The sequence below is a fragment of the Botrytis cinerea genome, chromosome 1 (assembly GCF_000143535.2).
Source record: "Botrytis cinerea B05.10 chromosome 1, complete sequence".
In the NCBI taxonomy this organism is placed as follows: Eukaryota; Fungi; Ascomycota; class Leotiomycetes; order Helotiales; family Sclerotiniaceae; genus Botrytis; species Botrytis cinerea.
The window spans coordinates 1,325,934-1,346,361 of NC_037310.1; the positions used below are offsets into that span (position 1 = coordinate 1,325,934).

Sequence of the window (20,428 nt, forward strand, 5' to 3'; positions counted from 1 at the left end):
GGAAACAGTTAGGCTCGAGCTAATGGAGAAATTCCATTATTTCAACTTGCCAAACAACAAGGATGAATATCTTTTGTCTTATATTAACTTACTAACCAACAACTTCCCTAACTGTAGGCTAAAACGATGACACTCTTCCCGGTCGGTTCCTTCTATCTTTCGAGTTGAGTCATGGTAGTTGCGTGTTTGGCGAGCTTCTATGCTCGAAGTCGCACTATCGTGCTGCACCCACACACGTAACGCAATATGGCTATGGATCCTGACCAGCATAGAGATAGTGGCTTTACTGCTTTACTCTCAATGGAAGGAGGTTTGATATCATGATCTTTAATACCCGAACACGCCGACTTCGAATCAAACATAATTGTTCAATGAAGTGCAACTTGTGCTATTTCTAACCGGATTGAATACACGGCTGGATTCCAGCTTTCCTTCTTCAAATCTCAGATCACCGCCAAAACCCCACGACCATAAGTTCTGGATTGTCAAACAGGATGGGTTCTGTACATACTGATGATTTACAAGGTCAACATTCGCCTGGAAATGGGTTTGTTGACTTATTACCTGGTCAGCCTGATAGCGAAGGCTTTAGGGCTTTCAATGTGAAGGGACTTTCGTTTGATCAGATTTTTACTCCAACTGGCATGAGAGAAGAAATCTTACTTTTATCCTGGCTCATCGTGCTATTAAGGATACAGGATGAAGGTAGCCAGATATCTTATGATTGGGCCTATAAAACTAGAGAGAATGATTTCGAGCATGAGCCCGTGAAGGGGTGTCTTTCGCTAGGCGAAGTGATGAAGACATCGCGAGATAATGTCCGGCAGGTTACTTCGGAAATTTCACATCATATCACGAAAATTGCATCAAGTCAGGATGTTGCTATTTCAAGTCCTGTATCGCTTCTACTGAGCACCAGTTCTTTATCCCAAACGTCGGAAGAGGCGATAGATGAAGTGAGCCAATAATCCAATTATGTTGCCAAGTCGCTAATGGTAGTGAGCAAAGGGTGTCCTCCACCTCGAATTACGTTTTACGAACGATCTTCTCGAAATACGACCCCTATGGCATACCGAAACCATACTAGAATTTACAGCCACACACTTCGTCGAGAGTCTAGTTGACACCATCAAACTGTGCATTTCAACTCCCGAAGTTTCAATCGAAGACTGTCTCCACCCAACGTCACGTGATCTGAATGAGATTTGGCGGTGGAATCACCAATTACCTCCAACATACAGCTCTTGTATGCATGATATGATTTCCGAAAGAGCGAAAACTTTGCCTACTAAAGTGGCGATTGATTCCTGGGATGGCAGTTTGACATACGGACAAATTGACCAATATTCCACTTTTCTGGCGTGTTCTCTCAGAGAAATGGGTGTCAAGCTACATGACGTCCTGCCTGTGTGTTTTGAAAAGTCGAGATGGACGATAGTAGCTGTACTTGCGGTGATGAAAGTTGGGGCAACTTTGTTGATGACTGATCCAACGCTTCCGCTTGCGCGCCTTCAAAATATGGCCGAACAAGTAGATGCAAAACTGATAGTGACATCTCGCGCCCAGTATGATTTTTCAAGATTAATCGTTCCAAATGGAAAGATTATGGTTGTAGAAGAGAGCACATTCACGAACTCTTCCGATTTACCCGCTAGCTCACCGCTAGAGACTGTACCAGCATCTGCTTTAATGTACATAATTTTTACTTCTGGCAGCACGGGTACGCCGAAAGGAGTCATGCTTTCGCACGAGACTTATACAAGCAGTGCTGTTGCTAGGGCGAAAGCAGTTGGATATACGGAGGAGTCGAGGGTTCTTGATTTCGCGGCTTACGCTTTCGATGTCAGCATTGACAGTATGCTGCTGACTCTTGGAAATGGCGGATGTCTGTGTATCCCCTCAGATGAAGATCGACTGAATGACATAAACGGAGTAATGCGAAACATGCAGGTCAATTACGCAGGCTTAACCCCTTCAGTTGCTCGAATTCTGGACACGGACGTTATAAAATCGCTTCACGCCTTGGGTCTTGGAGGAGAGGCATCATCAGTGAGAGATGTCAACACTTGGGGTCAACATACAAGAATTGTCATAGGCTATGGTCCTTGCGAGTGTACAATCGGATGCACAATAAACAGCGACACAGCTACTGGTAGAAATTATGTTTCTATCGGGGAAGGAAATGGGGCTGCGATTTGGATTACTCACCCCGACAACCATGAACAACTAATGCCTGTGGGTGCTGTAGGTGAACTACTTATCGAGGGGCCTATTGTAGGGCAAGGCTATCTGAATGATCCTGCGAAGACTGCTGCATCTTTCATCAAAGACCCATCGTGGCTTACTGCAGGTCACAGTGGGTATGCTGGTCGTCAAGGGCGTCTATACAAATCGGGAGATCTTGGAAAATATGATCCTGACGGCTCTGGAGGTATTATTTTCGTTGGGAGGAAAGACACACAAGTCAAATTGCGTGGACAGCGTGTTGAACTTGGTGAGATTGAAAGTCAGCTGATGGCCAGGCTACCATCGGAGATCAGTGCGATTGCTGAGGTGATTACACCCCAGGGACTCGGAGGACAACCTACATTAGTCGCATTTATTGGGCCGCAACAGAAGAAGGGACAGGAGGGTACTGACATAAGTTCGATTCAGCCGTCCGAAGAGCTAAGTCAAGCGCTGTCAAAAGCCAATTCCGAATTGACCAAGGTTCTTCCACGATATATGATACCAACCGCATGTATTCCAGTCAACTACATCCCCGTTCTGATCTCAAGCAAGATTGATCGTAAACGACTGAGGCTATTTGGTACTACCGTGGATTTGCGGGACGTGAATGAAGAAACAACCAAAACCAGTACTCGAGATTTGACTGATCTTGAGAAGCGTTTGCGCCAGGCCTGGGGTCATATATTAAAGCTCGATGCAGAATCCATTCGAATCGATGACAACTTTTTTGCATTGGGTGGAGACTCTTTGGCGGCAATGAAACTCGTTACTGTCTGTAGAGAGGATGGACTGGATCTTAGCGTCATTAACACTTTCGGCCACCCCACACTCTCAGCAATGGCCGAAGTCGTCCATGTCTCTAGCTCGGAAACAAAGACTGAAATTCCAGCATTTTCAATGATTTCCCAATCAGCTGAAAGTGCTTGTCTTGAAGCATCGCAGGTCTGTGGGACCGACCAGACAGCTATCGAGAACATATACCCATGTACACCTACTCAAGAGTCATTGTTCACATTTGCGCTCAAGTCAACAGAGGTCTACGTCGCTCAAAGAGTTACATGTATTCCATCTCATATCGAGCTCGATGCCTGGAAGAAAGCATGGGAGAATGTTGTTGCGGCCATCCCTATTCTCCGCACTCGCGTAGCTCAGCTCCAAGAACCTGGCCTTCAGCAAGTTATACTCAAGGAAGGTATCTCCTGGAGAAGTTCAAGCAACCTGGAACAATATCTTGAATGTGATCGAAATGAGAGAATGGATCTAGGACACAGCTTAGCTCGATATGCTATTGTCAATCAGCCAGACGATGATAACCGATATATGGTCTGGACTATTCACCATGTAGTGTATGATGGATGGTCGGAACCTCTGCTGTTGAAAGCAGTCAGCAACGCTTTGCAGGGTCAAAATATCGAAAGTCAGGCATATATGAGTGACTTTGTCAAATATGTGCGTGATACAGATGAAGTAGCTATGCAAGAATTCTGGCAAAATGAATTGGATGACGCCGTTGGACCGCAATTTCCTCGATTGCCGTCTAGAGACTACTTGCCAACTCCAGATGCGAATCTCGAAATCAATATAAGCCTTGACCGAAGCACTAAATTCCCCTTTACAATGGCAACATTAATTCGTGGTGCGTGGGCGCTTGTCGCATCACAATACACTGGAAGCGACGATGTGGTATTTGGTGAGACTCTCGCAGGTCGGGATATCTCATTGAAGGGCGTCGAAAGTATTGTTGGTCCATTGATCGCAACAGTGCCCGTTCGCGTAAATGTCAGCCGATCAAGCTCCATTGAGGCTTATCTACAGAGTGTGCAGCAAAGTATGTTGGCCCGCATACCATATCAACATATGGGGATGCAAAACATTCGGAAAGTCAGCCAGGATGCTCAACATGCATGCGAGGCTGGCACAGGGTTGGTGATCAATTCAGAACCGGAATATGTGGGTAGCGACCTCGGATTCAAGTCAGGAGATGTAGAGCATGAATCTCTTCATTTCAATCCTTATCCGCTGATGCTGGCCTGTGGAATTCGTAAGACTGGGTTCAGAATCTGCGCGAATTTTGACAGCAGCCTGGTTGAGATTGCTCAAATGGAACGAATGCTTGCACAATTGAAGATGGCTTGTTCGCAGTTAACCAAAGATCTCTCTAGGAGAATTGATGAAGTATCATGTCTGCCAGAGGCGGAATTGAACCAAATCTGGCAGTGGAACCAAACTCCTCCACTTTCCTTGGACAAATCGTCGAAGAGGGTCCGAGCAGACGCAAGTATCAGGCAAGGGTCTACTTACCCCCCGGCAGTCGTTTCTTGGGTATGTGATCCTCGAAACCCATCTCTACTTTCGCCTATCGGCTGTATTGGAGAGCTCTGGCTTGAAGGAGCTTTTTCTTCGGACGAAGCTGTTGAATCTCCAGCCTGGCTCGTAGCCGGAAGCTCTACATGCGGTGGCCGCACTGGCAAATTGCAACCCACAGGCGATATGGTTCGTTTACTAGAGGACAAGAGCTTAGTATTTGTCGGTCGAAAAGAAAATGTCATGCCAGTTCAAGGACATGCAGTGGATATTACTGAACTCGAGGCCCACTTCGCCAAATACCTCCCACAAGCCGTGCGTGCTGCTGCCGCCGTATATCAACCATCATCAGATGACTCTCAACAAACCTCAAAGCAAGAGCTACTGGTATTCGTAGAACAACAGCTACCTGAAGAAGGAGATATCGAAGTCATATTAGCAGAGCACCAGCTAGTCTGCAATGCACCAGACATGCAAAGTTTCAAGGCGACTGTTTGTACCAAGATCTCCTTGAGTCTTGCTCTCGCACTCAAAAAGCTCGATAAATTCATCCAAGACTCTCTTCCTTCATACATGATGCCCTTTGCATATATCATAGTTGACAAACTGCCAAAAGAAAAGAAGAATGTGGATCATGATTTATTAAATCTGCTAGCTTCGAACATTCCTCGATCTGTGCTTTCCGATCTTCGTCAAGGCTTCAAAGAGGTTTGGTCAAACAATTCAGCAAAGCAGAATTTAACGAATTCGGAAAGTATTCTTCAAGCCGCATGGGCGAATGTACTTGGAATCCCTTCGGAGAAGATTGATGTTGATGACAACTTTTTCCGCCTCGGAGGTGACTCTGTCATGGCGATGAAACTAGTGTCAGGTCTTCGTGTGCAAGGTCATGTTCTAACAGTAGCTGACATCTTCCAACATATGCGTCTTGGTGATGCTGCTAAAGTACTAAAGGTAGACCGAGCATCAGCGAACAAGGTTCAGCCTTACAAGCCATTCTCAACACTGAACAATCCAGACATCAATACATTCTTGTCCCAAGTCGTCCGGCCAAAGCTTGCAGACCCAAACTGGACCATTCAAGATGTGTGTCCGGTAACTGACTCTCAAGCACTTGACATCAGAGGAACCATTCAATCATTGCGCACTTCCGTGCAATATACTATGTTGTACTTCGATGAAAGCATTGATCGCCTGCAACTATTCCGTGCCTGCAAAGCGCTCATTCAAAACCATGCAATTCTACGCACTGTTTTTATTGAGCATGAATCGAACTTTTTCCAAGTGGTTGTTGGTGAGTTAGATAACCCTGAAATCAATACGCTACGAGCCGAAGATATTGAGCAATGTGCCACCGAGGTTTGCACAAGAGACATTGAATCAGGCTTCCACCTAGGCTCCTCTTTTCTTAGATTGCTTCACGCCGAAGACAACAATGGTAAAGAATGTCTGATTATAGGATTATCTCACGCTCTGTACGATGGTGTTTCCCTACCCCTCATACTCCGGGATTTGGAAGTTCTCTACAAAGGAGAAAAGGTTGTTGATTTTGAGCCTTTCTCGGCATACATGGCACGAATTTGTGATAAGCATGTACAGGAAACAGCCATCAATTACTGGCGCAATCTTCTTGATGGCTCATCATTATCCGTCTTGAATGGAAAGTCTACGGAAACTACAGACAAAGCAATCTTCCAAACCAAATCAGTCGACATCTCCCGACGCCCAGAAGAGATCACCGCGGCAAATTTGCTTACTGCAGCATGGGCACTTGTGTTAGCACGTCGTCTTCAGAAGCCAGATGTGACATTTGGTAGCATTACCTCAGGGCGAAACATTGACCTGGCCGGCGCAGAGAATGTCGTAGGCCCATGTTATCAATTCACGCCAACCCGCGTCTCGTTTGAGTCAGAGTGGACAGCTATGGACCTGTTGAGATTTGTCCAAAAGCAAAGTGCCGAATCCGCAGCATATGATTTCCTTGGCTTTGATAAGATCTCCAAACAGTGCACTCAATGGTCTTCAGACACAGAGACACAATTCTTCGACTCTATAGTTCATCACCAGGATTGGGATGATTTTGATACCATGCCTTTTGCCGGTAGAGAATGCAAAGTGGATATCTTAAACCCACATGGAGATGCGGCGACTCCTGTCAAGGCTGTAACTTTCGTCAAAGATGGGCAAATGCATGTTGGTGTGGTTGGAAGTGAAAAGGACACTGTGTTTGTGAATACAGCTCTTGATGAACTAGCTGCTGCTATTCAAGAGTTGGCTAATAGCCGGTCAGAGCTATTACTTGATGGCCAAATGTTTTAGTTTTTAAGTTAGTCACAGCAACTTATATCACTCGGAGACATTAGAATGATATTCGATTTTGTATATAGGAGTTTGATTTATGAGATATTTGAAAAGCGAGGCCATGGTCTAACAGTATTGTTTTGATATATATCATTTCACAGAGTCATCTGTACTCATTGTAAGAAGCGATCAGCATAGAACATCGAACTTCGAGATAAAAGCTTTGGAATAGAGATCTTGAGCCAAAAGATTGCCTATAAATTTGTGCTATATTGTTGCCCGAGTACTTTGATATGTTTGGGTTGTGCTACAACCACATAGGTCCTAGGAACGCACATTTTCAACCACCATATCTTGCTGCCGTGTATGACGTAATTTACATGAGACTGTTGGACAATACTTTCATTTCGACGCCGTAACGTACGCGTGTTTGAATACCGTGAACGGCAAGTTAGCCACTCGATCAATCTAGATTTCTCCATCTTAATACTAGCAAGCAGGGAATTCTAGAGCATGTATTTATCCATAGTTTTTGGTTCGGACGCTATTCGGAAACGAGATGCTTGCGCATCACCTCATTATTCACATGTAATAGCAGCACCTTTCAGTTTCTACGGTGTATAACGAATAAACGTAAGTCTATGGGTCTTGAGTGGATCGTTGTGCAATCCCCTGTACTACCTGCTATACTAGGTGAATAGTCCGTACGTAACATTACTAGGGAGCTGCACGACTAGTGACTAACCTTAACACAGCTAACTCGGCTGCGGACTCCTTGTCAGTGATGAATCAAGTGGAGCTGTCCTAATTGCTAGTTGTTCCCCCCACCTTCCTAACCATTATCTAATCTGATGATCCGATGATCTGATAAAAAAATTCAACATTTTTGGCTAGTATGGATACTTAGCACAAACATCTAAATTTTCAAAACTCATTCAAGCCCACCGCAGAATTGCCAGGGAAGGGGAAACGCACCTCGATCTGTTCTCCAGTGCCTCCCCTTGTCCAACCCCTGTAAAAATGAAAATAAAATGAGAGCTAATAGGTAAAAAGTTTGAATGTTAATGTTGTCGGTACAAGTATAGGCATAGGTGGCATTTGAAGCTTGCAATAATGACTCAATTTGTGTGGATTGATGTCGGGCTAAATTTCATAGCAGAATTGTTATGCACCTTAATACCTTCCCGTGCCCGACGATAAGATAAGACAAGCTCTATAATAGGCAGTCCAAGAGAGATGTGTGCCTACTGATTGAAAGATTTTCCTTCCGACTCAAGCAAAGTACCTCACCATGGCCGAGAAAATTACGGCCTTCCCTCGCCTACTTTTGGCTGGCAGTCCTTCGGCCGCTGATAAAGGCACACTGTTGCTCGGTGTGATATGTTCCATCGCAGCTGGTGTTCCCTTCCCAATTATTGGAGTTCTGTTTGGTCAACTCCTCGACGATTTCAATGCAGCCACATGTAGTGAATCTTCAGGCTCCTCTTCGGACGGAGATCAAAGTGACATCAACAGCAAGATTCTGATCATCGTATATCTAGCCATTGCACAGTTCGTGCTCATCTATCTGCATCTTTCATGCTGGAGTCTTCACGGCGCGCGATTGGCCCAAAGACTGCGCGAACGTTATCTGCAGAATTTGCTTCGACAGGAACCTTCTTACTTCGACAATCTACCTCCCGGAGAAGTCGCCTCACGATTGAATGGCGATGTTCAGACTATTCGCTCCGGCACGTCGGAGAAAGTGGGCATAGTCCTCTCCAGTTTCTCGTTCTTCATCACAGCTTATATTGTAGCCTTTATCAAGGACTGGGAGCTTGCAGCAATGTTACTTTCGTTGATTCCGGCCTATTTCCTGATGTCGTTTATTGGAACTTATTACATCGAGAAATATGCAGGTCTTATGTCGGACCATGCAGCTACTGCTGCGTCGATTGCTTCGGAAGCTCTTTCTAACATCGTTGTGGTGCAAGCTTTTGGTGGTAATACCCGGTTAGAGAACAAATTCTCTGCTGCTCTTAAAGCCTCGAGGACTGAGGGTTTGAAGAAGGCAACTGCGATTGGTATACAATCCGGATTCTTGTATTTCATTGCTTATTCTGCGAACGGACTGGCATTTTGGCAAGGAAGTAAAAGCGTCGCGGATTCTGTGCGCAACAACACCGCAGGTGTCACCGTAGGTGCTACGTTTACCGTCATTTTTATCCTGGTTGAAGGTAAGTTGGACTCGAATCTCACTGCAGGGTTACACTAACACGATAACAGCTACCTTGCTTTTGAGTCAAGTTGCACCTTTTCTCCATCTTTTCATAGCAGCAATCGCCTCGTACAAGAAGCTACGTTCGGATATAGATCGACAACCACTCATCGATGGCACAACTGATTCGGGTCTTCGACTTCCACAGGCAGGCGGTTTCGAGTTCAAGGATGTTTCTTTCACCTATCCTTCCAGGCCCGAAATTACAGTCCTCAATAATATCACTCTGTCTATTCCTGCCAATAAGAATACGGCCATTGTCGGTCTTTCGGGAAGCGGAAAGTCGACTATCGCGGGTCTGGTCACGAGATTGTACGATCCTACGCATGGACAGATTCTTTTCGATGGCCACGATATTCGCGAGTGTAATACTCGTGACTTGAGAGGTTTCCTCAGCTTGGTACAGCAGGAGCCATCTCTCCTTGATCGTTCCCTCTTGGAAAATATCGCACACGGTTTGATCAACTCTAGCAATCCCAATCATGCGCATTTGAAGGCAGCACTCAATAGTTCTGAGCTTTCAGATCTAGCAAGCGAAATTAGAGAGGGTAAGGATCTCCTGGTTACTGTCGCATCAAGGGCCCCGGAAATCATCGAAATCGTCAACTTGGTTCGTAAAGCCGCTGAGCTCGCAGATGCAGACTCTTTCATTACTGCCTTGCAACACGGATATGGAACAAGTGTAGGCTCCAGTGGACGACTGATCAGTGGTGGACAGAAGCAAAGAGTAGCCCTTGCTAGAGCTCTCATTAAGGATCCCGCTGTGCTTATCTTGGACGAAGCGACGGCATCTTTGGATTCAAGAAGTGAGCAACGTATTCAACAAGCCATCAACAAGATTGCAAGTGGCAGAACTATGATCACTATTGCTCATCGTCTTTCAACAATCACTACTGCAGATAATATCATCGTCATGCACAAAGGTGACATTGTGGAGCAGGGAAATCATGCGGAATTGATGGCTAAGAACGGTGCATATGCCGATCTAGTCAAATTACAAGGCCTTGGATCAAGTTCTGGTAAAAATGAGAGAGCTAGCATAGACAGCGTTAGCAAATCTGTAGCCACTACATCTACAGCCGTGGATCTTGAAAAGAGCAGCATAATAAGTGCCCCTCTTGGTGATGCAGAAGAACCTGAGTTCTCAGCCAAAAAAGAAACAGCTTCCGATGTCCCAGAAGAGGAACAAGAGCCTGAAACTCCCAAAAAGTCTATTTGGGCTCTCATGAAGGGCTATGCTCCAGCATTACGACCACATTTCCTTACCATTTTCATCGCTCTTGTTGCCTCTATTGTCGTTGGTGGAGCTTTCTCTGGCGAAGCTGTAATTTTCGGAAACACCGTCGGAAGTCTGAACCCGTGCAAGAGTGCCAGCTATATTGACGCTCACGGAAACTTTTATGGACTTCTATTCTTTATCCTTGCAATTATCGAGTTTTTCGGAAATTTGGTCAGTTGGGCCGGATTCGGCTGGATTTCCGAGAAAATTGTTTTCAACGTGCGGGTCTTGTCATTTAGATCATTGTTCGAACAAGATCTCCAATGGCATCAATCTGAAGGTCGCACACCAGCGGTACTCCTCTCATATATTACCAGAGATGGTAATGCTTTGGCTGGATTAAGCGGCTCCGTCATTGGCACGTTATTCTCCATCACCGTTAATCTTATCGCCGCCATCGTTTTGACTCACATCATCGCTTGGAAAATAGCACTAGTCTGTTTGGCTTTGGTGCCACTTCTTCTTGGAGCAGGTCTTATGGAACTCAGAGTCCTTGGCCAATTCGAAGACAGACACGAAAACGCATACACTCAATCTGTCGATATCGGTGTGGAAGCCGTCACCTCCATCAAGATCATTGCATCTCTCTCCCTCGAGGAAGAGACACTAGCTACTTACCGAAGATCTTTGAAGGGGCCTCGTGCGGAGACGTTCAAGGTTAGTGTTCTAGCCAGTCTATGGCAGGCAACTACCTACTTCCTTGGAAACCTTGTCAATGCGTTAGCATATTGGTGGGGCTCCAAGCAAATTCTGGCAGGAACGTATACACAAACCCAATTTTTGATTGTAGTCTTCTCCCTTCTTGTGAGCGCACTACTATGGAGTCAAATGTTCGCCCTCGCACCCGAACTTTCTAATGCTCGGGCCGCTATGGCAAGAATCTTGAGTCTTATCGAAATAGGATCAGACAAGATGCGAGGAAACGTGGAGGATCTTCCTTCCAAAGACATCGAAGCCATGGCCGAAACAAAATCCCCCGCTCCATCGTCCAATCAAGCAGCCTCCAGCGTACAGCTCCGTGATGTTCATTTCTCATACCCTGCCAGACCAGATATGCAAGTCTTGAAAGGCTTGAACATCGATATTCAACCTGGCAAGTTCTGTGCTCTTGTTGGACCATCCGGTGCTGGTAAATCGACAATTATTTCGTTGGTCGAACGATTGTACACACCACAATCTGGATCCATCATTATTGACGGCGTCGATGTGACCAAACACCGAGATGTTGCCTTCCGAGATTCCATTTCCTTGGTACCCCAAGAAAGTGTACTTTTCGAAGGAACGGTCGAGTTCAACATTGGATTCGGAGCCAGACCCGGCCACGAAGTCACCATGGACGAGATCATCGCCGCCTGTAAACTCGCCAATATCCACGATACCATCGCGGCCCTACCAGATGGGTATCAAACCCTCTGTGGAACAAACGGAAATCAATTTTCCGGAGGACAGAAACAGAGATTATCGATCGCTCGTGCGCTCGTTCGAAAGCCTAAATTGTTGATTCTCGACGAATCTACTAGCGCTTTAGATGCCGAGTCGGAAAAGCTCTTGCAAGATGGATTGGAGAAGGCTGCGAGGGGGATCACAGTTATCGCTATTGCTCATCGTTTACGTACGATTAGAAAGGCGGATATCATTTTCTTGGTGGATGCAGGAAGATGCACAGATCAGGGATCGCATGAAGAGTTGTTGGAGAGGTCGGAAAGTTATAGGGCAAATGTCATGCATCAAACAGTAGTATAGAAAAAATGTTTCTGGGGGCGTAGGACTCATCATATATATCCTGGGTATTTCTTTAACCACGTTTATAATTATAATAATATTAGACTCAAATTGGTGTTCATTTTGATTTTTCTTTTGACTGTTTACAGTACCCAGCCATTGGCCAACGGAACCTAAAACCTCTGCGGCTTCCCGTCATGAGCGCAGCGTTCATCGCCGAAACTGCATCAAGCCGATATACTCTATAAACATTTCTAGAGAATTTGACTATGAGGTTGAAAATTTATCTGAGCAACTCATTAACAGTTTGAAAGATACGGATTAGTATAGGGCAGCCACGGATTAGATTAGGTTACACAATAGCCCTTCGCGATACTCGTCGGGCCTGCATATGTCGTGAAAGAGGGCAATGAGTTTAGAACGGATGCCGCGCTTTAATGCAATTTGCCAAGCCCTACTCACTTAGTAGAGTGTCGAATTAATTGCATATATCCTATTTATTTTCTCAGGTGAGTGTGAAGATTACAACGCAACAATGAACAAGTGGTAGTCTGTATGAATTACTACCAATCGGAATACGCCCAAAGCAGGGGCTTGGGCATGCTGAACAAGATCAGATGACAATGCGAAATATGTATCCTGCAATTGTCTCGGTTTGGACAGCGGCTGTAAGCCTCAGATGCGACCGTATCTTTGCCCTGGATCGGCTCGGCATGTAAGCCTGAGACGGGACTACAGTATATTGTTTTTTCAAAATTTTCATCCACAAATGAGTGTTCTAGGTCCTAGGGCTGAAACGTAAAGCCAGGAAGAAGTAAAATTGTGTGATACCACAGGGGTAGGTCACGCGATGCGCCAAAAAGAAGTAATTAGGGTCGTATCGCAAGTATGTATACTTCAAGGGATAGTATACAGATCTGTGACGGGGCTTAAGCCCATTGTTCGAGCTAGATCTTACAGAAAGATGAATTATGTACCACGCGAGGCTGGCCGTTGACATGCTGATATGCAGCGCGGCTCAAAATTCTCTCACAAACAACGCAGAAAAATGAGTGAGACTTGACGAAAAGAAATGAGAGACTTCGATACACCACATCATCAAGAATGAATCACACAGCACGAAAGGATAAGGCGAAGTGTCGAGTGCCTCTCCTGCCCTACCAACAACCGAGATCTCGAGAATATCTGCCTTGCCTTGCCCGAGTTCTCGGATCTTGAGTAACTAGATCCGAAGTCCTACTCCGAGATTGTGGGACAATCGGGAACTTTCAGCGGAAATATAACACACGTGATGAGTACAAGACTTCGATGCATGAAGACGGACTACTTCTCATGTACCTTAGTATCCTATCATGGATCAACACTTAGATCTGTGATCTCTCAAAAGCATGGAAGGATATGTCGTACTGCTTTGCTTCTTCAAACGTAGCTTCGATACTGGCGGAAGCGAAAGCGAAGGATGGAAAACCGAGGGGAATGCATAAGAAAAAGATTACATGTCCTGAATTGTTCCCCATGTTTTCCCCCACACCGCTTCTTCCACGCCGGGTGTCTGCAGTAATGACGCTTTCAACCCTTTGGGAACGGAATTGACCCATTTGCTCTTTTGATAATCCGACAAGCTTTCTATGATGTACCGACCGAAAAGCCAGAATAGCTTCATGCGGGAAGCCGTTATAAGTCTCAACTTATGTAGGTTCAGGGCCGGGAAATATAATCTATCATTTTTCTTTCCATCGATCAATACCGAGAAATAACAACAGAATGGAACGCATGAATAAGCATTGATAATTGATTGTTAGAAATAACCTGTACTTTGATAAGTATTTATAATGCTTACTTTGTCGTCTGAGACAAATTAGACAATGTGATTTGTGATTAAAAGCATGCTTCGTGGCTGAAAATCAAAAGGCAACCCCCCTCTTGTCTAACCCAGCCATCTGCAAACTCTTGCAGATGACTTTCTCGAAAAAGAAAAGACAGCAAATGACCAGAGGTATTCTGAATCCTATCACAAACATTACGAAAGGCGGGATTCAGAGGAGCTTTTAAACATGAGCAATCAACTCTCTCTCCATTGGAATTCGCTTCGAGGGGGTAGAACAAAAAGATATGTTTCTACATTGTAATTTCTAACAAGAGTTATGTATAGTCTGATGAAAGATTTTTTTGTCCCATGTACGAGTACAAGTAATTCAGTCATCCCCACTCATCCATCTTGCTATGGTGCATTGGTGATACGACAACAGGTGCTGCACAACACGTTCGCAACTCCGAGAGCTGGGGTTGCCGTCCCATCATTTTTTTTTTCTTATAGCTGCTGCAGGCATCTCTTTGAACCCGGCTCGCTCTTCAGAATCGTTCACGAATTCATGCAGGATTTTCCGTATACGATTATACTGCATACCGCATATCGTGCAGCTGCAAGCCTGCAACGCACACTATCGGGGAAATGAGAAGATAGGGATCTTTTTTATTTCTTTTCATGGGTGAAGGGGGGAAATGGGAGAATGCGCGGAGGAAAGGCGTAGATCTAAGAGCTAATAGCGAATAACGAACAACGAACAACGAACACCAACAAAATGAAAACCTCGTTCCCAAGACGTGGGTGTACTCGATGTTCCGGGGCTCACCCAGACGAGGTACGATGGTATATGAGACATACGATAGGCTTATAGAGAGACCGATAGCTGCACTAACAAGACATTTGATAACGGCACCGAAGTACGATATCAAAATCCGCCATTCTCTTTCGCCGATCGCTATATTCCTCCGGTCGGGGTGTTGTGGACAACAGTCTGCTGTAGGAGCTTGGTATAATGTATATGATGTATCCAAAGCCATCCACATTCGGATCCAACTTCTAACAAGATTAGGAAAAGATTCTAGAGAAGTCTGAGATCCGAAATCCATATCCGTATAGGAGAAAGATTTGAGAAAGGAAAAGAGCGCCGCGAAAGACCCAAAATATAAAGTTCGTGACTGCACATGTGCGTTTATGTACCCAGGATGCGTGAATGATGTGTTTCTATTATTGTATGGATGGATTTCCTTCATTCGCATCCTCCTTCTTTGCCCTGCGAATTCAATCACCATCCATCTCGCATATATCTTTATACATTATCGGTCGTAAGAGCAGCGACACTTCCTCTCGGGTCAGACTGACATGCATTTGGAGAGGTAAGGTTCTCGAGACCAGATGCGAAGAAGCGGTTCTCATTGGAGCTGGATCTTTTGCATTGCTTGAGTGATGTACAGGTACAGATCTCAGTATTGAATATGATCTCCCGCTCCGAATCATGCTTGGGGTTAACGAGGGGCAATGCCTTTCCAAACAAAGAAGTCTTTTTCTCTTGTGTCCAGCAATGCAAGCCGTCTTTTGTTTTGCTTTGTTTTGTTTTACATTGCCTTACTATGTCGGCTTGTTTTTTCTTCCCTTTCTTGCTTTGACCGTTCGGGAGAAAGGATCCATGATACATACATAACTCTTACTCATTTTCTTGGCTGACATGAAAGAAGATAATTATGTTTGTGGAGATAATAAGTTAAGCAAAGTTAATAAATATTATTAAAAACATTTTTGATGAAAAGGTTAGAACGGAGACTCGGAGAGAAAAGGGGGGGGAGAGGAGAAGGGATTTGTTAGAAAAGTAATCATGTCATGGAATGAATACATCCGACTCGACTCGACCCATCCATTTCGTTTCTTCACTCACTCACGCACTTATTATTATTATTGGCACTCGTTCAACTCACACACTCGATACTACTCACTTGCTGCTCTCGTGCTCACTCATGACCATCGAGGTTGACTCGTTCCTGACCACAATGATGACTACAGCCGAGTACTCCCCACGCTTTTACGATATCGGAAACTAATAGTGCAGATAACAACCCCACCACCACCACCACCACCTCCTCCACCTCCTCCACCAAACATTCCATTCATCGTACATTCTTTCCCCCCTCCCATCTCATGCTTTCCATTTTTGGACTTGTGGATTGATTCCGTTGAAGACCGCATGTCACCATATTAGCACATTCCCATATTGCTACCTCGCCTGTTGCACCATTACACCATTCCCTCGATTCGGTCCCATGCAATTACCCTTTTGACGACACCACCACTCCTAATACCGTCTTCAACACCCCTTCTCTTCTCTCTTCTCTATTCTCTCTTCTGCCACCCCATTTCAACGAACGAGACGCCACCACATCCCGCATCTCATATTACACTTGCTCCTGACTATTCTGCGCCCAATCCTCTAGAACTCAAGCCAATCTCATCAGAAGTTACAGCACACACACACCATATTTCGGCAGGCCGAGGCCGCCCATGCGAGTAACACCAAATCGCACATTGCATCGCGCATCTTGTGCAGCTTAAAGATCCCAATTCTGTCACTGTCATTCAACCGGGACCCTAATTTACTACAATTACTTCTTCTTCTGGCTTGTGCTCAGTTTCTTACACCAATCCACAATAACCTCTTATTCTGGCTGCGAACTATTCCTCCGCGAGACCGACCTTCCTGTCAATGAAAACTGGTTGCTTGGGTGTAGTAAAGACGACGGCGGCGCAATGCTTTCAGCTCCACTGACTCCTCCTTATGGAGATTCGGCAGATAATATCGAGAATGATTCATCCAATGGCCGTATGTTAACGGGCGGATCAGAAACTTCCTATACAAACCAACCATTTGCGCTGGCAACTCCGACGAGCAATTCAAGTATGATTTTCAACGACTCTAGCGAAGGATATACACCGGGAGGTCGCCCCTTCTCCGAGGACATGATGGAAGAATCCGATCAGGATATGTCTGATGGAGGAGCCCCTCTGACGACAATACCATCGCATGCAGAAGAGCCCACCATTGATATGGATACAGGAGATTCTGAAAATATATACCATAATGATTCGGTAGGACTACACCATGACTCTCAGTACCAATTCTCGGCCAACCCGTTCTATACCCAAAGTTCGTCGAATGAATTGGGTGTGCCATCGGAACTAGAAGGTAGCTCATTTCCCCATGGGGCCTATATTCCTTTACCTTTACCTGAAGCCATTAATACAACCGATTTGCCAGCTGTGATGTCAGAGGTCTCACAACAACTACAACATATTCAGGATGGACAGGAACATGGAGATTTTGAATCAGCCCCAGATGAGCATCATGATATGTTCATAAATCACAATCAGAGTACATCACCCCCTGCTTCATTTGTTGAACATTTCCATGCGCAAGATCCTTCTGCTTCAATACATGATGATTTGGCAATGTGGCATGTCCTCCTAGCTGGAGGGGCGCTTTTCTCGTTAGCTGGATCACTTGAAGAAGACCAGGAATCTGTTGATCAGGGCGTTGACCATGTCGCTCCCAGTGAAATTGATCTTCACATTAACTATGATGCTCACAATCTTGTTGATACTGATGCTGACCTAGCTCAAGTTGACAGCCAAAATAATATGAATTTCGGCGTCTTTCTTGGCGACTGGGCGACATCTTTTGCTCGCAGAGGCACAAATAATTCGAAGCCTTCGCAGGCTGCTATCACGGCTCATATACTTGCCGAAAATTTTGAACCCATGCGGAGGTGTGATCTTCAGGGGGAAGAATGTGACATTCAGAGAATTGACTGGAAAGACTTGGGGGTGACACGATTGGAGGCTAGACAAAGACGACGGGCCACTTACAAAAACTATACCAATCTTGTATACCCCAATCGTCCACAGCTTAATGTGAGTATGCTCGTACTTATGAATTAGTTGTTGATCTGACCAGATTTAGCCCCGGCAACTCCATGGTGCAAGACTCAAAAATGTTGACAACTATTTCAAATTTCGGCAAATGGATTTCCAGCATGACGTCCACATTAAACACTTTCAATTGCGCAACTTGATTACCTGCCCCTCACAAAACTGTGTGGTATACGCTGCAAAAACGAAGGTGTTGCATTATGACCCTACCATTGAATCGACTCCCCGTGTGTTGATGGATCTGGCCAATCCAAGGACACAGTCATTCCATTCTTCCTTGAATGCTTGTCAAATATCCACACTGACTAGTGGCCACGAGATCGTTGTTGCGGGTGGATTTGAGGGGCAATACGCATTGATTAGCACTAGAGCTCAAAAAGACGCGAAACATACCGAAGGCGTAATTACAGAGCACCCACATGACATCACAAATCATGCTCAAGTTCATCTATCAAGATCTTCCTCACCTCTCGTTACTTTTGCTTCAAACGACTCTGGCATTAGAACTCTTGATGTCACAACCAATAAGTTTATTTCAGAGCATATGTATGACCATGCTATGAATTGCACAGCTGTGTCGCCCGATCGACGTCTACGTGTACTGGTCGGTGACACTCGAAAAGTTATGATCTGCAATTCCGATACAGGACAAACTTTACAAGAGCTTGAGGGTCATCTTGACTTTGGCTTCGCGTGTGATTGGTCTGAGGATGGATGGACAGTAGCGACTGGAAATCAAGACATGCAAGTTAAGATTTGGGATGCTCGATATTGGAATCGACCTGTAGCGAGTATTGCTGCAGATATGGCTGGTGTCAGGAAACTCAAATTTTCTCCTTTGGGTTCTGGCAGGCCAATTCTAGTCGCAGCGGAACCAGCAGATTATGTCAATATTATAAATGCCGAAACATTCGACAGCAAACAGACTCTCAGCTTCTTCGGAGAGGTTGGAGGTTTTGACTTTACAAATGACGGTCAAGAGCTGGTTGTTGCAAATTGTGACCCCTTGAGAGGCGGTATAATCGAATTTGAACGTTGCGATTTTGCCACCGAAGGTCTGTGCGGAAAGGATGAACAACTCAGAAGTATGATGGAGGATGATCAAAGTAAATATATGATCGCTGGGAGAAAACGAGATTATGGCACCAGCCATCTGGCTGAAGAACTTCTAGAGTCACTAGCCCTTCGAGGTACTACGAAACGCCGAGAGAGAAGAGCAGCTCTTCTAACCAACTTGGGATCATTCTAAGTGTTCCTATATGCAGACACATTTCGATTAAGTGATATTATTTACATTTTCCAGGGGTATATATATTCATTGAGCTCAAAACAACGCCTCAAGTATTTATAGATTGTCGGTTGATCATTCAATCTCTCCATATACTCCGATACCTACATTTCGATATATTCAATCCGCTACTAGGAGCTCAGATACAAGTCAACGGCACTTTTTTCCTTTGTTGGCATCTCATTTCAACTATTCGGCATTATTTGGAGTCACGAATTTATCACCATTGTTGGTGATTTAGCACATGGGATGAGTGAATGGCATTTTAGGAAGGACTGCATTGGCATGAAATGTGAAATACCATTTGGGGAAAAATTCAAGTCTTCCAAGTTAGCGATGGAGTTTTGGGGGCTGGCGTAATTTCTATCTATTTTTTCTTGTTTTTGGCGAAATTGTTTTTGGTTTGCTTGGAAGGATTTGGTATGGATCTTACGGGGCAAGGTGGAACATGGAGCCGGAATTCGAATGAGTAGGGAGCATACATTATAACTTTGTCTATATTTTACTTCACTTTGAATTGTGGCATTTTTTGCGCCAGCCGTTAGGCATTTTTCCATTCGGAAACTCGGGAGGAAAAAGCTCCATATGAGCAGGACTGTGATTTGAGATGTTCGAATGAGATTGTGAATCTTGTCGATAGGGAAGACTTGGACATTGTGAAGTGGATGGAATATTTGAGCAGATGAGATAGGGTGGCATAGAACCATTATAGTCTTCATCGGCACAGTCGTCTCCACAGTAGCATGGAAAGGTATATAGTAACTTCAGCAGCATGAATGAATATACAAAAGTTATTGAGAATTAACAGTCATCTTACTATGTTTGCTGAGCGCATTGATGTCTTGATGTCTTGATATCTTGATTTGAATTAGAAGGATTTATTGCGGTTTTAACTGATAAAGGAGTGGGCTTGAGGTACTGTTGGATGCAGATAGGAATGGAAACTGAAATGAAGATTCCTGAAGAATATTTCTTCATATGGAAAGGTTTGTTGAGGAGAGAGTTGGTGCGTGAGGATAATAAGAGTATTGTGGGAGAGTGCGGATGGGGTTATTGGTTGCTGAGAAGATGGAGAATGGAGAACGCAGAAAGGAGGAAGAACGAAGGAAATGAATAAGCAATATAAATAAGATTGAGATTGAGTGATGGATGAAAGACGATGATTCAAGGAAATTTGGGAAGTTTCGAAAACAACCACGACGTTCGGTTTGCTGCGCATCAATTCCAGGAGGTCTTCGGTAGTACTTAAGCTTACTGTCGTCGGGATATAAACCATACGAGGCGCTA

The 20,428-nt window shown here is 44.8% G+C and overlaps 3 protein-coding genes across 3 annotated transcripts; all 3 read left to right on the plus strand.

The window, feature by feature from the left end:
* The first annotated feature begins 64 nt into the window (after window positions 1-64).
* On the plus strand, window positions 65-7,079 carry Bcnrps6. Its single transcript, XM_024690409.1, has 2 exons — window positions 65-956; window positions 1,009-7,079. The coding sequence occupies exons 1-2, from the start codon at window positions 495-497 to the stop codon at window positions 6,850-6,852; spliced, it is 6,306 nt and encodes a 2,101-aa protein (XP_024546178.1). The 5' UTR covers window positions 65-494; the 3' UTR covers window positions 6,853-7,079.
* An 895-nt stretch (window positions 7,080-7,974) lies between these two features.
* On the plus strand, window positions 7,975-12,213 carry BCIN_01g03740 (hypothetical protein). The gene is made up of 2 exons (XM_001550959.2): window positions 7,975-9,050; window positions 9,100-12,213. Exons 1-2 carry the CDS (start codon window positions 8,126-8,128, stop codon window positions 12,111-12,113), a joined length of 3,939 nt encoding a protein of 1,312 aa, XP_001551009.1. The 5' UTR covers window positions 7,975-8,125; the 3' UTR covers window positions 12,114-12,213.
* Window positions 12,214-15,830: 3,617 nt separating this feature from the next.
* Window positions 15,831-19,948, plus strand: BCIN_01g03750 (hypothetical protein). Its single transcript, XM_024690410.1, has 3 exons — window positions 15,831-17,296; window positions 17,546-17,835; window positions 17,885-19,948. The coding sequence occupies exons 1-3, from the start codon at window positions 16,675-16,677 to the stop codon at window positions 19,100-19,102; spliced, it is 2,130 nt and encodes a 709-aa protein (XP_024546179.1). The 5' UTR covers window positions 15,831-16,674; the 3' UTR covers window positions 19,103-19,948.
* The last annotated feature ends 480 nt before the right edge of the window (window positions 19,949-20,428 follow it).

Coding starts and splice junctions, on each gene's coding strand:
- BCIN_01g03740 (XM_001550959.2), top strand. CDS start 8,126: ATGGCCGAGAAAATTACGGCCTTCCCTCGCCTACTTTTGGCTGGCAGT. Junction 9,051..9,099: donor CATTTTTATCCTGGTTGAAG/GTAAGTTGGACT, acceptor ACACGATAACAG/CTACCTTGCTTTTGAGTCAA.
- Bcnrps6 (XM_024690409.1), top strand. CDS start 495: ATGGGTTCTGTACATACTGATGATTTACAAGGTCAACATTCGCCTGGA. Junction 957..1,008: donor CGGAAGAGGCGATAGATGAA/GTGAGCCAATAA, acceptor TAGTGAGCAAAG/GGTGTCCTCCACCTCGAATT.
- BCIN_01g03750 (XM_024690410.1), top strand. CDS start 16,675: ATGCTTTCAGCTCCACTGACTCCTCCTTATGGAGATTCGGCAGATAAT. Junction 17,297..17,545: donor GTTCATAAATCACAATCAGA/GTACATCACCCC, acceptor ACCTAGCTCAAG/TTGACAGCCAAAATAATATG. Junction 17,836..17,884: donor CCAATCGTCCACAGCTTAAT/GTGAGTATGCTC, acceptor GACCAGATTTAG/CCCCGGCAACTCCATGGTGC.